Source organism: Panthera leo, chromosome B2 (genome assembly GCF_018350215.1).
Source record: "Panthera leo isolate Ple1 chromosome B2, P.leo_Ple1_pat1.1, whole genome shotgun sequence".
NCBI lineage: Eukaryota > Metazoa > Chordata > Mammalia > Carnivora > Felidae > Panthera > Panthera leo.
The window spans coordinates 45,312,147-45,329,751 of record NC_056683.1 but is presented as its reverse complement, the minus strand read 5'-3'; the positions used below and the strand labels follow the sequence as shown (position 1 = coordinate 45,329,751).

The window sequence follows — 17,605 nt, the reverse complement described above, 5'->3', positions numbered from 1 at the left end:
TCCCAGTACCTGAAGGAATGATTAAAGCATAAAAGGAAGAAATGGAATATACTATTCAGCACTATCCAAATGATATTGGATGGAAGCCACTTATGCATGGGAACATGAAAAGTAGGGAATGACAAAGCTGAGGACAAGTTCTGACCCTCCTTACTCACTTATTAATACAAGTACTCTCTCCAGCGCTATCCAAATTAGAATGGATGGTAGTTACCTCTTCTTGGAAACATGAAGTGTAAGTATCCCTTCCCCAACACACTAGAACACCAGAAATCTTAGAAGATCAGAGGTACCCACTGAGTCCTCAGTTTTTTAATAAATATTTACTAAGTGCCAAGTAGTGCCTTGGGAAATGGTTACATAAGAACCAAAGAACCAAAGAACACAGTCACTGCTCTCGAGATCAGTTTACTCACACTGGGGTGAGAGGCTAAAGATTTAGATTCTGGTCCTGACTACCAAAATCACTTTGTAAATGCTGTATATCATGGATTCTTCAGAAACTCCATTTCCTAATGATTCAATGAAGGGTTCGTGGGATTCATATACAGTGATATTCTTCAGGATCCCCTTTGTGCACATCTGCTCATCAGTGGCTCCTTCCTTTGTACCCAGCCTATTCTGTCAACACATATCTGTTTTAGGAAAGGATATGACAAACTCATTCAGCCAAAAGAATGAAGAACCACTATGTTTACAATGTAAATCTTCCCAGAAGCATTTCTATTTTCATAGAAGACTAACTCCTTAAGTTGAATACAGAAATAATTTCCACTTGTAGATTTGCATGAAGCTTAACTTCCTTTTCCTAGTATAAATCTAAAGTGTCAAGCAACTCCACTGACAAATTAGGCCTGCCATGCTGCATGGTGAGCTAGTATGGAAAATCTGTCTTTTGTAGTTTTGTTTTGTTTTTACATGTATTAGCTATTTGCCGATCTTGTAAACCGATCCAAGAAGCATTCCTAGGATACTCTGCCTCATGAGACAGAAATAGATCTTGCCTTTGAGCACCTCCATAGTTGGTGAAAACAGGCTTTGTACAATATTGACTTGACCACATCTGTTACAAAAATCACCCTTGCCATCAACTTACTAGAATGTCATCACCCACTACAGTACAGAAGATGGAATGCGTGTAATAATTGACAACATGTAGATATCAATCCCTCTGCTGTGTTCCTGAACTGTAATTAAGAGATGATCACAGGACTTACCATCTGCCACTCCCTGTAATGCTTCAGCCTGCTTTTGAACTTCGCATGTTTAGCTACAAAACTTTAACAACACAAGACTCAAAAAATATTCTTTAAGTACTTGCTGCATTTACGACACTGCTAGGTACCGAGGGACAAACAAAAATGAAGACATGGTCCTTGGTTTCAAGGCACTTTTACTGCTACACAGTTCTTCAAATTGATTCCTCTGCAGATGTCATCAGAGGAAGAGTCAAAGTAATGGGATGATTGGCCTGGAGAAGACGGAAGGTTCCATGCTATTGTCTCCAATATTTGAATTATTGGGTATGTGGCAGAATAACTGCCATATGTTCCAAAGTATACAGTTAGTAGCAGACTTTGGAAATTTGGGGGTGACTAGCATCGACTCTAAATATGGAGGAACTTTCCAAATTTCAAAAAGTGTCTGGACAGGATGTTCACTTGTTGGGTATGTAGAAAGAGTACACTCATCAGGGTAAAGCTAAGTGTGCTGTTGTGTAGCACCACAACTTGAATATGGTAGGTCCTTCCTCGATATCTGTTGATTAGTTGATCAATTTCTTTGAGAGCTGTGCTATTTTATTGAAGATTCCCTACCGGCGTTAATAGAGTCTACCCCTTGAGAAATCTCAGAAGGTGTCACAGAGATAATACATTTTGCAAGCTGCTGATATTCTTTCATCAGCTCTTTACGTACTATTTCTGGGCCCTGAATTGTTGTCAGTCAATTATAAGTGAAAATGGTCTGGAAATAAATAATGTGGGCCTGCTTGGGTTTTTTTTTGTTTTGTTTTGTTTTTTATAAATGCTAGAATAGCCCTAGAGTTTTCATATACCTCAAAGAGCTCAAAACCTTCAGATTATCTCCCTAAACTTTCTAACGGTCACATGGCCAAAACTCAACCTTCCCCAAGAGTCCAGTTAGCTGTTTTATAGTCATAGCAATCTGGGTGAGTTTTCATCTGTTTCTCATGAAGAACAGATGTTCTTCTCATGATTGTTTCTTGATGACTCTTTGCCTAAGGGAAATGGGCTGGACAAAGTCCATAGGGATTATCAAGATGGAAAGGAGTAAGATTTATCACAAGAGGCAATAAGTGTTTCCTACAATTTTCATTCACTGAAGCTATGTTTAGTGGCCTGCCGTGTTATCATGACTAACTGTCATTTCTATTGATAACTTCAAGAATGAAACAGCCATGTGCTGTAGTGAACAACGAACACAAAAAGCCTAAGCCCCACACGAGCGCTTACCCATAAGCAAAAAGTGATGCTAATATTTACTGAGTGTTTGATACGTGCCAGGGACTGTGGTAAACATTTTATGTGGGTTACCTTATTTGTTATTATTTGTTATTTGTTATTCTCAGCAACACTGTCAGGCTTACATTCTCTGCTCTGCATCTGAGAAAACCAACATGGAGAGTACCCATGGAGGTATCCAGTTAGGGAATAACACCGCTGAAGTTTGAAGCTGTGCATGAACACAAAAGCCTGTACTCAGGACCCCCTCTGCCAGGCTACTATCCACATGACCCACGGTCCTCTATCCCCTGCCTTTGAGAATTAACACCTAACAAGAAATTGTTATAATAAGAAGCAGAAAAGATGTAACTCTTATTTATAAATTCATGCTATGACAAAGCCAAGCTAAGCTGTGGACCACTAAAAGTGGAGAAAGTACTAGAAATTACTAGAAAACTTCCATGTCAGCTGAAAAGGAAGGCTGTATTCATCAGGGATACATTCAAATAATATCAGCTCTGTCATTTCTAGGGCCTTCTGCAAATGGTCTCTTTGCTCTCTGGACTGATGGAACTCAGCCATCTGTCCAGCAGCTCTGCAGTGTTCTCCTTCTGGAAATGACTGGGGTTCCCTCTGTGAGTCAGAAACACAGTGTCTGGAAAGCTCCCTTTCAGCTTCCCTCCTGCTAAATGAGAGCAACTCTATTAGCAACCTTGAATAAGAACACTCACGCAAGGAATGCCACAATCAGTTGAATCTAGTTAACGAAAACCCTTTATTAATCAGTGCTTTTCCACAATTAACTTCTAAGGACAAAAAAAAAAGAGGCAAGTTTCAAAATAAAAATCAGAGAAGAGAACTTTTAAACTTTTCTCTAAGCCTGGTACACATTCATCCAAACTCCCACACTTCTACAACTACATAATACTCTTCAATAATAGCTAACATTTGTGGGAGCACAAATTGTGTGCCAGATATTTGTACTAAGGGTTCCATGGGTCTATTTTTCCTTTAACATAACAATCCTTTGAAGCAGCTACTGTTATGCTTTTGATTTTAGAGATTGCCAAATCCAGCCATGGAGTTAATTTGCTCAAGGTCATACATCTAGTTGATGGTAGTGAGGAAGCTCAAACCCACACAACATGTAATGCTTTAACCAATATGCCATACTGCCTCCTGATTTTTTGTGCATAATAAAATGATGATCCTGTGGAGTATTATTCAATAAATAACAACAGCTAACTCACTGAGTGCTTCCTGTGTGTCAGGCACTGCTGTAAGCACATTATAACTACTATTTCATTTAATCTTCTTATTTGCCCCTTAAAATAGGTGCCATTTTTATCCCCATTTTCTAGACTAGGAAAATGAGACACGTAGAGGTTAAACTAATTGATTCTCTCCACATCACACATCACACAGTGATAGAGCCAGAACTGGAACCAAAATGTGTTACTCTAGAGTACATCCTTTTAATTGCTACACATACTGTTTTCTTTCCAACTTCCTTCCTTCCTTCCTTCCTTCCTTCCTTCCTTCCCTCCTTTCTTCCTTTAGGACAGAACACGGAAGAGTAATACAAGTCTAATGCATTTTAGAAAGATTTTCTCCAATAAAGTTAATCAACCAATAAAAGTTGAATCAAAAAGGAAGTTCTGGTTGATTAATTTAATGGCTATTCAAATGATCCAATTTCTGGGCTTTCTGGTTAATTGAGTTTCCACTGGCTTTGAGCCATTCTGTTCAGAGAGAAATTCCAACACATGGGATATTTTATTTCATCTTCATTGGTAAAAAAAAAAAAAAAAAGTCACAAAACACTCAAGGATGCTCCCAGAAAACTTGCCCTTTGAAGCATTACACTTCTTTCAAGAATTCATGCACTACTGTGAAGATTTCTTTTGAGTGATATTTATTAGGAACTAAAGCTATGCGTAATTTAGGTTTGCTAAGTAAGATTACTTCTATTTCAGACATGTTTCCCAATGATTGAATCAGGCATTTTGAAATCATTCTCCAGATCTTGATGTTACAGAAATCCTAATTTATCACCACTTTTACTCTTTATAGGATAGAAGATCCCCAAAGCTTATAATTAATGAAATAATAAATTCAGACATATGGATGTGATATGGTTTTCAAGTGGGACAAATGGGAGTTATTAAACTTCAGAAAGATGACATTTGACCATATTTTCCTAATGGGAGGCACTCAGGAAATGTCCTCCAAATGAATGAATTAATTCTTCTAACTAATTTTTGTTCTTTAAATATCTTTCGCTCAATAAACACTATATCTTAATTTTCATTCATTCTTACAAGTTCTTGTATTTATTATTTTCTTCCATATGATTCCTTAGTCTAAGTCTTGACTTTTTAAGCATGTGCTTGTGTTTAGTTTCTAAACTGCAAACTCACTTCTTTTAACAATTTTAAGATTTTCAGCCTGACCACTCATTCTTCCATTAATTGCTCTTCTTTGCTTAAAACAATGATTTCTTAGTATCACATGACTGCTTGCTCCTCGCTTTTCCTATTAATATCTGTGTTATCTTCCTCAGAACATCTTCCCATTTATATACCCAACTGGCATTCTTTTTTCACTGAGAACACAACCAAAATATTTCTTCCATCAGGAAGCCATCCCTTGATTTGGAAATTCAAATCCTCCAGGGCTTAACTCTGACTCAGTACTCCTGCTCTAACTCCTAAACTCAAAGAAATCAACTTAAAGTCAACAACAAAAGCTTTTTAACTTATTTTGTTTTCCAAAAACACCTATTCATAATAATATGTCAATGCCCCCCCAGTCAAGGACCACCAGGAATACTACTATAAATGAAGAAATTTGGATTAACCGACTCATTACATTGAGAAAGAACACATACCATTGGGGACTGTGGAACAATTCAGGAATAAGGTATTAGAATGGACTTATATGATTTTTGCATGTGTTAGGTGATTTGGAAGAGGGTTCAAGACAGCACGGTTGGTCACTATCAAGAAAAGAGGATAATTCTATGATCAGTTATCTTAATAATACTGACACCTAGAAGGCAAGAAGACCAGACTAAAGACCAGGAGATGAAGACTAAACTGTGATTGGCAAAGAAACAGCAATCACTCCTACCATTCTTGACATTAGAAGGTGTTTGGTCCATTTTATGGCGTTTTTTTGTTTTTGTTTTTATGTTTTGCTTATATTCGGTCATAATCATGAGGTGGTCTTGTTTTATCTCAGTCCATCTCAGTCAGACTGGTCTTATCTGATGCAATTCTGCCAGACTGTCTGTGGTCAACGCTAAGCCTAGCTGTGGGTGCCAGACCAGGGCCTGGCAACACCCAAGGCCAACTTGACAGCTGCTTTTCTCTTTCTCAAAAGCAATGTATCTTCATTTCATAGAACTTGAAAGACATGGAAAGCATTGAGAAAAAAACAAATAGCTTGCTTGTAGTCTTTTTTCCCCTGAATGGGAATACCAGAAAGAGGGAGAGGACGAGAAAGCAAGCCATCGTATGCACGCTGGCTCTGCAGGATTGCTTCATCTTCTGGCAGCACTGGAGGCGCCACAGCAAGAAAAGCTGAAAAGAGAGCACTGGGGATCCCCCCCCCCCAAAAGCCAACTCAGCTGTGGTGGTAAAGATAGCAAAAACCAAGCTGCATTCAGAAGGTGGCATTCCACGGCAAATGATTTGGAATGTTCTTGATGCAAACAACCTGCTGTTGCCAGCACCAAATTTTTCCATTCAATAGAGCACTTACCGTGTGCCAAGTGCATATGTTAACTTATCTGAAACTGATAACAATCCTATGATGTAGCCCCCATTGTTATCTAATTATAGATGAGGAAACTGAAATGTAGAGCGGTTTAAAAAAACAACCTGCCCAAGGTCACAGAGCTAGGAAGAAAGGGTCCTGAGATTTGAACTCAATCAATCTAACTCTGGGGATGTGCTAGTAACCACATTGTCTACCTAGTTTTACCCCCTCTGAGTATTAAAACTTTAGCTGCAATAGTCACCAGGTTTTGAAACAATCCCATTCCCTATCTCTATTGCTATTTCCTTCCCCTTCTTTCTCTCTCTCTCTCATATGTATATTGAGATCTACATATACTCACATGTGTATGTGAGGACACACACACACACACACACACACTTATTAGATTCTTTACACTCAACTTTATGTAGAACTACAAAATAAATTAGCAAAAATGATGGAATGCAACTCTGGAGTGAGACTATATGCCCTTTTCTATACATTAGGATATGTATAAAATACACAACAGCTCTGAAAAAACATACAGTAAGAATCTGTTACTAAATTCCATTTTTTTTCTCTTAGGAACCTAATAAAATCCTCTAACCTCCTACTAAGTGCTAAGAGTGGCTGTTCAGATTCCTTCTAATTCCTGTTTTCATTGCAATATGGTGCCTCTTTACCATGCGTTTTAGCCTATTTCCTTCTGTACGGGGATGGGGATTTCAAGAGAAGTCACTTCCTGGGTAACAGTAATATGAAGCTAGACCCACCCCCATTGCACGACACCATCACAAGTTTCAGGTAAAACAATCAAATATGCCCCTGGCAACAGCAGCTTGCACCTGTTGGGACGAGCACCGGGTGTTGTATGGAAACCAATATGACAATAGATTTCATATTAAAAAAAAAAAAGAAAAGAAAAGAAAAAAGAAAATTCCTGTTGAGGGGCACCTGGTTGGGTCAACCTGTTAAGCCTCTGACTCTTGATTTCAGTTCAGGTCATGATCTCCTGGTTTGCCCATTGAAGGCCCACATCAGGATCCAGGCTGGCAGTGCAGAGCCTACTTGGGATTCTCTGTCTCCCTTTCTCTCTGCCCCTCCCCTGCCCACTTTCTATCTCTGTCTCCCAAAATAAATAAATAACTAAACATTTTTTTAAAAAAAGAAAATTCCTGTTAAATAACATCCTACTCTATGTCTTTTAGGCTATATAGGTATCAAAAGGCAAGAGCCCTGGCCATCCTTTGTGTATAGAGCTTGATAATCACCTGTTTATTCTGATGAACATTGATTAAAAGTAGTCAGTCTAAAATACACACTGATCACCACCTCCAGGTGAGAGATTATGAGGATTAGAAAATGTCTAAAAAAAATCCATCTCTTAGGGAGCAGGAATACTTTACAAAATCATTTCTACCCTGCCAAATAACAATTTAGAACAAGCTTTTCAATTTGATATTCCATTTCTCAGACATTTGTAACGCTGAACCAGTCAAATTAATGAATTACATGCTACTGTGCAATTGAACGTCACTGATACCTATCATTGCCTCTGCCATAGAATCACCACCAAGGTAACACTCAAGTGCCCTTCTCAGTAAAATGAGGGAATTTCTATTTCACAGACACTTATGCTAAATATAGAGTTCTTAGTAATAATCACGGCAAGCACACTTAAAAATATATCTTTTTTAATGTTTATCTATCTTTAGAGAGAGGCAGAGACAGAGTGTGAGTTGGGGAGGGACAGAGAGGGAGACACAGTATCCAAAGCAGACTCCAGGCTCTGAGCTGTCAACACAGAGCCCGACGCAGGGCTCGAACTCATGACCTGAGACTGAGTCAGATGCTTAATTGGCTGAGCCACCCAGGCGCCCCTTAAGAATATCTTTAAGACTAGACACAGATCATGGCCAATTCAATTTCACAAACATTTACTGAGCGCCAATTAGTGTCAAATAATTGAAATACAAAAATGGAAAAGACAGTGCCTACCCTAGACAGTGAGGGCCTTACAGACTTACATAAAAAAACCAGGCACACCGATGGATAATTTTATTAGTTGACATTACCATATGTGTTGGAATGCAGAGAGGCTTCTAAGCATGTGAGTTAGGGATGAAGAGGGCAAGCAGAAGGTATTAGAGATGAGATCATGTTTGAGTGGTATCTTTAAAATATAAGCGGGAACAGCCAACTAAACAGAAGGAACAATGGATGAGTATCCCATATAATGCTGAACAGGTGAATGGTAACTAAAAATGCTGATTCAATATCCAGATTTTGTGGTGGTGGGGGTGGTGGTGGAGTTGTTATTGTTGTTGCTGTTGCTGTTGTTGCTGCTGTTAGCTGCTTTACTGGCTCAGTTGGCTGGATTTTATTTTTTTCATTCATTATTTATTCATTTGATTAGTATTGGGAAGTCACCTAGCCTGAGAGCCCAGTAGAAAATCAAAATACGCTTTTCCACCTGAGCTTAAGGGTGATTTCCACAAACACAGTTACTGAAAGCATAGCCAACCAAAGCAGAAGTAAATGAGATTAAAGAAATAAATAAATGAGATTAAAGAAATAAAAAGATTTCTCTGGAGCAGATCATAAGAAGGAATATTATTTTTGCCTTAATTCTTATGTTGCTGAAACCAGAGATATCAAGCTCTCATGACCTGCAGAAGGCTTGACATATTCAAGTATAAAGGGAGGCCCACTAGTACATCTCCTCGAGGCAAATGAAGAGAATTCTAATTCAGCTGATTAGAAAGAATTAGAAGCCCACAGATGGTGCTTATTAAAGTAATATATCAAGAAAAGCCCAGTAGGGAGTACTAATTGAATCAGTTACAATTAGTTCTGATTAGATTTGATCCTTGTTAAAAGTATTTTCTTTGGAATTCTGGTTTGGGGAGAGATTGGGTTTGGGATTGACATGGAAACTGTCAAATTTGTATTGCATTTACTGATGAACAATACTTCCTTGGAAGGAAGTCATTTTAGGCCGAGCCCTGTCACCAGAGTTTTCCTAAGTCACTGTAGGTACAATCACAGTATGGAAATTTACACTGGAATACAAGAGTTTAGAGAAATGTTGTTAAATGTGGGAAGGAATCTGTTCTCAGAGAACATCTGTCTTACTTTAGAAGTCCTGTTTAGTTGTCTGTAAAGTGATTACTTCAGGCTCAAGGGAATTACAACCCATTCTGAATATTGTTCAGCTCATTTATGACTGAAATCAGTTTTGTTTGGTAACAAAAGTGTATGTTCTTAAATTTTAACCATTCAAAATTTTCTCTCTGGCTGACCTACAGTACCATGACCAAAAGAAGAATCCACATAATCTTCATTTTTTTGTCATATTTATCCATTGTAAATAGGAGAAATTGTTAAATTATTGTTAAATAGAGTAATATTCCTAATACTAATCAAACGCCGGTTCAATATCCAGATTTTGTTTTAGCCAGGTGTCATGTAAGTTTCACTTGTTATTGCACAAGGCTTCCCTTTGCTTTCATTTGGAAAGAGGTCTCCAACAACATTGCTGAAGACTTTTGGAGTACTCAATATACACACATACACCCAAATCTTTTATTTCATTGCCCTCCTTGAATTGTCCTCCCGGTTCCAACTCTGTCCAAAGCATTTTTAAGAGTTCTCTGTTTTTTCATGAAACTTTTCCAAGAGAAAGCTTAGTTATCCCAGTCGAGCCGCTTATTATGGTATTGTAATATAGTTTGCAAACATATGCTAATAATTGAAGGAAATCATGATCAAAGTTTGGCAGTCATCTCCTGAAATAGTAAATGCATTGTTCCAGCAATGGCATAAACGGCTATACCAACAAGCTAATATTAAAACCACAACCACCTCCTTTTGATTTACAGGCATTTGTGCCTGAATTCATGTCATTCCATCAGTCTAGACTGCATCATCCTCTATGTGTCAGAAACTTTTGGAGCTTTCCCTGATCCCTCAGAAAGAACCAGGTGTGTTTTCACAGTCCATAGCATTCATCTCCGCTTAGAAAGAATTCCGGTTATTCTTTACAATCCAATTAACGGCTCACGTCTATGTCTCTCACCAGTCAGCAACTCGAATGGAGTGGTTCATAAAGCAGAGGCCTTAGGTGGAGATTAAGGATTTGTGCAGGAATGGGAGAGAAACAACAAACTGTCAGGACTAAGCACCAAAAGGAAATACGATAGAATTAGTTCAGGTCATGGTCCAGTGGGGCAAGCCACACTATCATCATCATCTGTGATGGTAGGTCACTTTCTTTAATTTCAGGTATCTTGTCTGAATTGCAATAGGACCCTTGGTAAGTGTGGAAAACTAGTGAATATACACTTTTAAAAAGCTATGGGAAATAGCTGGGCTTCTTTCAAGTGAGTAGATGTTCAAAAAATGGTTTTAGCCTCAGAATGGAACCCAAAGTCAAAAGTAAGAAACCAAGAGAGAAAATACTGCAGAGGTTTGGAAACAGGCTTCCCACAGTTGACAGGACAACTGGATAGCAACAAGAGTAATCCCAAATTCTAATTTCTCTTTACAGGAGCCCTGTTCTGTTAGATAATTAAGTAGTTACCAATCTGGATGGATGGGTGGATGGATAGATAGATGGATGGATGGATGGATGGATGGATGGATGGATAAGTTTAATACATACTTGTATACATACAAAACTGGCAGAAATATGCAAAATTGTTAACAGCAATTATCTGTGTTGCAGGAATATAAAATAACTTTGAACCATTATTTTTTCCATCTTTCCCAATTTTTTTGATGGAAGTATGTCCTGTTTTTACAATCAGGAAAAGGTGATTAAAATACATATGTGTGTGTGTGTACTTTTTTTTTTTTAATTACACCAGTAATTCTCAATTGGGTGCAATTTTGTCCCCCAGTCAGCATTTGGCAATGTCTGGAGACATATTTGGTTCTCACAATTGTGAAGTGTGCTGCTGACATCTAGTTAGTAGAGGTCAGGAAATTCTTCTGAGCATCCTACAGGACAGCTTATAAAATTCATATCTATAATCTCTGTCTCAGAATTACCCAAGTGAAAATGACCTTCTGGTCTGACAGATATTGGAAAATAGTGTGTTTCTTGTTTACCTTTATGTTTTATATATTGACTAGTATAGGTACTCATGTGTAACAAGTCAAAATAAATACATATTGGGTTGATTTGAATGAAAAGTGTATACTTCTGGACACAATATAGATATAAAGATGCATAATAAATCTTAGAATAAGTAATGAAAAGATACATTTTTATGACCCATCTAGAATCAAGAATTGATTTAATTCAATAAGAGATTAGTGGGCATCTTCTGGGCATCTATAACTCTGCCAGATTGTTCTGCGAAGCATAAAATGTATTCCCTGACCTTGAAGAATTTGCACTCTAACCAAAGAAATAGAACATATCCTAGGAAAACCATTTTGTTCCAGAGCAGAACAGCACATGGTTTTGTGCCAAAATGAGTAACTAATTAGTGCAGTAAGACTTTAAGGAACAGAAAAAAAATCAATATGTCTGGAATTGTCAGAGATGAATTCCTGGCAAAGAAGAGAACTGAGCTGACACTTAACAGATTGATGGACAAAACGTCCATATGACCAGCGATAAGGAGAAGGTATTGCAAGACAGAGAAAAAAAAGCATGAATAAAACTAAGAACTTAAGACCGATCATGGGCAGGTTCATGGTGAGAAGAAAGACTACCCTAGCTGAAGCAGGTCATAGATTAGACCAGCAAGGAAATGGCCAGATTATGGTGAGAATCAAATGATTCCTATCCGTAGGAATAGTCTGTAAAATATCCAAACCTATGAATGGGATAAAATGTCCTCTCCAAACAAAGTTTGGAAATTATGTTTTCAGTTTTCACTTTATCACACTTAAAGTGGTTAGTTAACCTAATATAGTTTAGCATCATCTTCCCACACGTACAGACCTTTGTACTATATAAAGCAACAATCTGGCCTACATAGTGTACCTAATATTCACAAAAGTGACCATTAGTAAAGGAAAGCCAAATTTAGCTGTAGCCCCATGTAGCCTTCTCCCCCTTATAACTACAAAGATAGCAAGAGTCCTCATTTCAGAAGAGAAGTGCTCTAATTAAAAGAATTCTTTTAATTACTTCAGCTAATATTCTAATATTATGTTTTTGTCAAGGGAATGAAAGATCCGGTATTCTGTTTTGTCAAGGAGTCTTGCAGAAGATAGAAATGAAGAATTAATGATGTTAAGAAGTATTAGACTTGGGACTCCTGGGTGGCTCAGTCGGTTAAGCATCTGACTTCAGCTCAGGTCGTGATCTTATGGTTCATGGGTTCGAGCCCCACGCCGGGCTCTGTGCTGACAGCTCAGAGCCTAGAGCCCAGAGCCTGGAGCCTGCTTCAGATTCTGTGTCTCCCTCTCTCTCTGCCCCTCCCCTACTCACACTCCGTCTGTCTGTCTCTCTCACTCTCTCTCAAAAATAAACATTTTTAAAAAATTAAAGAATTATTAGACCTAATGCAATGCACATACATGTTGAGCTAGTAATTAAATGTAATAAGTAATAGATCACTGCCTCCAAAACAACAACAACAACAAAAACTTACCTTATACATAAATGCAATTTGCCTAATCTTTTCTATTTGCTAGGATAAATTTATCTTTTCTGACTGGAGACCCAGAAGAGAGAACTTTGGAGAATCAATAGATTTATATTTAGGATAAGAACAACCCCAATGCAGTAACAATTAATAATTAATCTTAAAAACTCCCAAAAGAGATGAACCAATTTTTTTAATCAAATTATAATTTGATTATATATATTTAATATATATATAATTGATTATATATAATCAATTTGATATATAATTTGATTATATATATTTAAATATATATATATATATATATATATATATATATATTTAAACCTGTAAATACTAGAGTCAAATTAACTATAAAGCAAGAATTCTTAGCTCCTCATAAAAGAGGTTTAAGTAAATGTTAACTCACCTACAAAGCTTTGTTGGTTAGGAAAAAGTTCAACTGTATATGATAACCTTACTTACAGTGGCTTAGATAAGCAGAGATTGGGTTCTCTTTAAAGATAATTAGAGGGGCGCCTGGGTGGCTCAGTCGGTTGAGCGTCCGACTTCAGCTCAAGTCATGATCTCACAGTTTTTGTGTTCAAGCCCCACGTCGGGCTCTGTGCTGATGGCTCAGAGCCTGGAGCCTGCTTTGGATTCTCTCTCTCTCTCTCTCTCTCTCTCTCTCTCTGCCCCTCCCCAACTAGTGCTCTCTCAAAAATAAATAAATGCAAAAAAATAAAAATAAAGATAATTAGAAACGATGGTAGACCGTGGCTCTTACTGGTGGCTCCATGATACCATTTACGGCAAAGCCTCTGGTTTTCTAATAAGCATCCTTAGGTGACTATCAGTTATATTATCCAGAAATACATCATATGAACCACCTCGAGTTGAAAGGTAGGCTGAGAAATGGTTTTTAATCGTGCCCATTGTAGTCCCAAATAAAAGTAATAAAGAAGGGGAAAATTATGTACGCCAATTAGCAACTCTATCAACAACACAGGATCAGTGGTTATAGTAAGACCTCAGCCATTATGTTTGTTAAAGCATTGCTAAGTGAGTTGCTCCAATATCTAGGTGTCCCACAAAGTCCATTTTCCAAGTTTTCTTGAACTAGGTCATTTTGTGCCTTTAAGCTACATCCTCCTCTAATGGATTTCTTGGAGAAGAGCCCAAGCACAGCTTGTATCCATTCATAGAAAAGGTTTGTGTGTAGTATTGCTTTGCCTACAAGGGCAAGAGTGATGCATGAAGATTTTCTCTCAGTCAGAAAGTTACCAATTGATGCATTGTGGATGGTAATTGACAGAGCTAATTCAGGGAAGTGAAAAAGAGGGAAATTGAAGGTATAGCATAGTCCCTTTGCTTTCCCAGCTGTTTTCTGCTTTGGCTGGTAAGGAAGCAAGTGGTGGTATCTTCAGAGCTCTTAAATGCCTGGGGTGGGTGAAGAAGCAGGCAAGGTGGGGAGCGGAGAGGGTGGTGGCAATTCAATATCGAACAGTATCTGGTACATAGCAGGTGCTCAAGTAATATTTGTGGAATAAAGCTTTTGCTTATTTACGCCTACTAAAGAATGCACAGAAGCTGATTAAAAAGAAGCATTCCACATCCACTTTAAGGAAGTAAATGCTAGTCAGCGTTCATACTGTGTGAATAAAAGCTCTGTGAGGAACCCAAAGGAAATACTTGCTATGATCTCTTGCTCTGAACGTCTTCCCCTGTCTTTTATGTGACCTGGAGGATTTTTTCAATTCACACTCAATGTTAATTAATCAAATCTATAGGAATTGGTTTCTAAGCCATCTGGCCACCAAGCAGATTATTAAACATTGCAAAATCAATTTTAAGTGATTTTTAAGTGTTGAAAATCATCTTATAATTTCCTAAATCAGCCCATAAGTCAGCTTGAAATGGAGGTTAGGGACTGTCAGTCAATACCTCAACTGATCGAGCAGTCAATTGAAGTGGGGCATTTGAAGATGTATGAATAACAGTCCCTGCCATTTACAACTTATGATCCACTTAGGGAGACAGCATGTGTCTGGGGCGGGGGCGTGGGGGTGGGAATCACATAATAATGTCAATTATACTTACGACTTGTAAAATTAATAAGACAGACAGTACATGTTTAATTTTATCCAGAACACCAATTAACTTGGACTTCACTAAAATAGACACCCAGACTAACTATATCCTGTTGCGTAACTCAGATTTTGAGACCCTGATATGAGGATCATAGCATTTTGAAGATTAGAGTATAAAGTGCTGCTTAGCATTGATAGTCTATAAAGAGCTCACTTGAGCCATAGGAGGAAATAAAAACAATGATTCTTTCTCTTTTCTAAAAAAAAACTAGGTCATGGAACTAAAGGAGTGTTTGAGCTTCTGTCCGGATGGCGCAGAACAAGAGAGAATTTACCCTTCAAAGACAGGGTTGCAGATGCCTATTCTGATGTGATGGTCACCTATACCATGACCAGCTCCTTGTACTTCATTACCTTTGGCATGGGTGCCAGCCCATTCACAAACATAGAGGCTGTGAAGGTCTTCTGTCAGAACATGTGTGTCTCCATTCTGTTGAACTACTTCTACATTTTCTCATTCTTTGGCTCCTGTCTGGTCTTCGCGGGCCAACTAGAGCAAAACCGCTACCACAGCATCTTTTGCTGTAAGATCCCCTCCGCGGAATACCTGGACCGCAAACCTGTGTGGTTCCAGACAGTGATGAGTGACGGGCATCAACAGACATCCCATCATGAGACGAACCCCTACCAGCACCATTTTATTCAGCACTTCCTACGCGAACATTACAACGAATGGATTACCAATATCTACGTGAAGCCGTTTGTCGTCATCCTCTATCTCATTTATGCCTCCTTCTCCTTCATGGGGTGCTTGCAGATCAGCGACAGGGCCAACATCATCAATCTACTAGCCAGTGATTCTCCGAGTGTTTCCTACGCCATGGTTCAGCAGAAATATTTCAGCAACTACAGCCCGGTGATAGGATTCTACATCTACGAGCCGCTGGAGTACTGGAACAGCAGCGTCCAGGAGGATCTGAGGAGGCTCTGTAGTGGGTTCACTGCAGTGTCCTGGGTGGAGCAGTATTACCAGTTCCTGAAAGTTAGCAACATCAGTGCCAGTAACAAGAGTGACTTTATCAGTGTCCTACAAAGTTCGTTTTTAAAAAAGCCAGAATTCCAGCATTTTCGAAACGATATCATCTTCTCCAAAGCAGGGGATGAAAACAATATTATCGCTTCTCGCTTGTATCTGGTGGCCAGGACTAGCAGAGACAAGCAGAAGGAAGTCATAGAAGTGTTGGAAAAATTGAGGCCCCTGTCCCTGTCAAAGAGCATCCGATTCATCGTGTTCAACCCCTCCTTTGTGTTCACGGATCATTATGGCTTGTCTGTCACGGTGCCTGTTCTGATTGCAGGCTTTGGTGTCCTCCTGGTGTTAATCCTGACTTTTTTCCTAGTGATCCACCCTCTGGGAAACTTCTGGCTCATTCTTAGTGTCACCTCAATTGAGCTGGGCGTTCTGGGCTTAATGACGCTATGGAACGTCGACATGGATTGCATTTCTATCTTGTGCCTTATCTACACTTTAAATTTTGCCATTGACCACTGTGCACCACTGCTTTACACATTTGTACTAGCAACTGAGCACACCCGAACACAATGTATAAAAAGCTCCCTACAAGAGCATGGGACAGCCATTTTGCAAAATGTTACTTCTTTTCTTATTGGGTTGGTCCCCCTCCTATTTGTGCCTTCAAACCTGACCTTCACACTGTTCAAATGCTTGCTGCTCACTGGGGGTTGCACACTTCTGCACTGTTTTGTTATCTTACCCGTGTTCCTAACCTTTTTCCCCCCTTCCAAAAAGCACCACAAGAAAAAGAAACGCGCCAAACGGAAGGAGAGAGAGGAAATTGAATGCATAGAGATTCAAGAGAACCCTGATCATGTCACTACAGTCTGAAGGGTGTAGACAAATGGATTATTTTTCTTTTCCAGTATTGCACAATGATGCAGGGAGAGTAAAGCTCACTCCTCAGCTGCTTGGGCTGGCCAGGGGTAACAAGGAAAGTCAGATCAAGAGTGAATTGTTCATGACACATCAAGGTGTCCACTTCCTGGGGGGAAGAGAGAATCAAAGAAGAGGGAAATGTTCTTTACAACCTTGTTCTCCACTAAAGATAAGTTTGGGGATGTGATCTTAGAGCTCTTCCAAGGAATGGACGAATGAATGAAGCGTTGGAAGGCCAAAAGATCTCACTGCTTTTAAAAATAAAATGCTTAAGAAAGATGGAGAGGAGTAGAAAGGGGGCCTCTAAATAGGGGAAAAGACAGTAAATGTCAAAATTGCCATGGCATTTTTCTTATTTGTGTTTTGAACAGGTTGGTCAAAGGAAACCTATGCACTTGGGAAGTACATATTTAATCCCGTCTAAACCAAAGGACTTCCCAATCCATTTTACGTGTACATATATATGTATATATACCATATATACATATACTTAGATTTGTCTTTAGTGAACATTGATGTTTGTGTAGAAGAAGCTGTCCATTTGCAGATGGGCTGGACTTTCTCTAGAAAGTCAAACCTGCCTTAGCCAAATACAGATACATTGATGGCAACTCAAAACAACTCAAGTGTTTCAGCAGAAAGAGTATTATACAACTGTGTGATAAGCGAAATAAACAGAGATGTCAGTCCATTAGATTCTACATATCATGTCAATCTTGGAGATTCTTTGGATGACTTCAGAAAAAAATA

The 17,605-nt window shown here is 38.7% G+C and overlaps 1 protein-coding gene across 3 annotated transcripts in view; it reads left to right on the top strand.

Annotated features, from left to right (window-relative positions):
- The window catches only part of PTCHD4 (patched domain containing 4), a 178,959-nt gene extending 162,068 nt beyond the window's left edge, over positions 1-16,891 (top strand). For all 3 annotated transcript variants that reach the window (XM_042937310.1, XM_042937312.1, XM_042937309.1), the window contains one exon: positions 15,174-16,891. In XM_042937310.1, the coding sequence (XP_042793244.1) occupies positions 15,174-16,807 (1,634 nt within the window). In that variant the 3' untranslated portion in view covers positions 16,808-16,891. The remainder of the gene's footprint in view (positions 1-15,173) is intronic.
- The last annotated feature ends 714 nt before the right edge of the window (positions 16,892-17,605 follow it).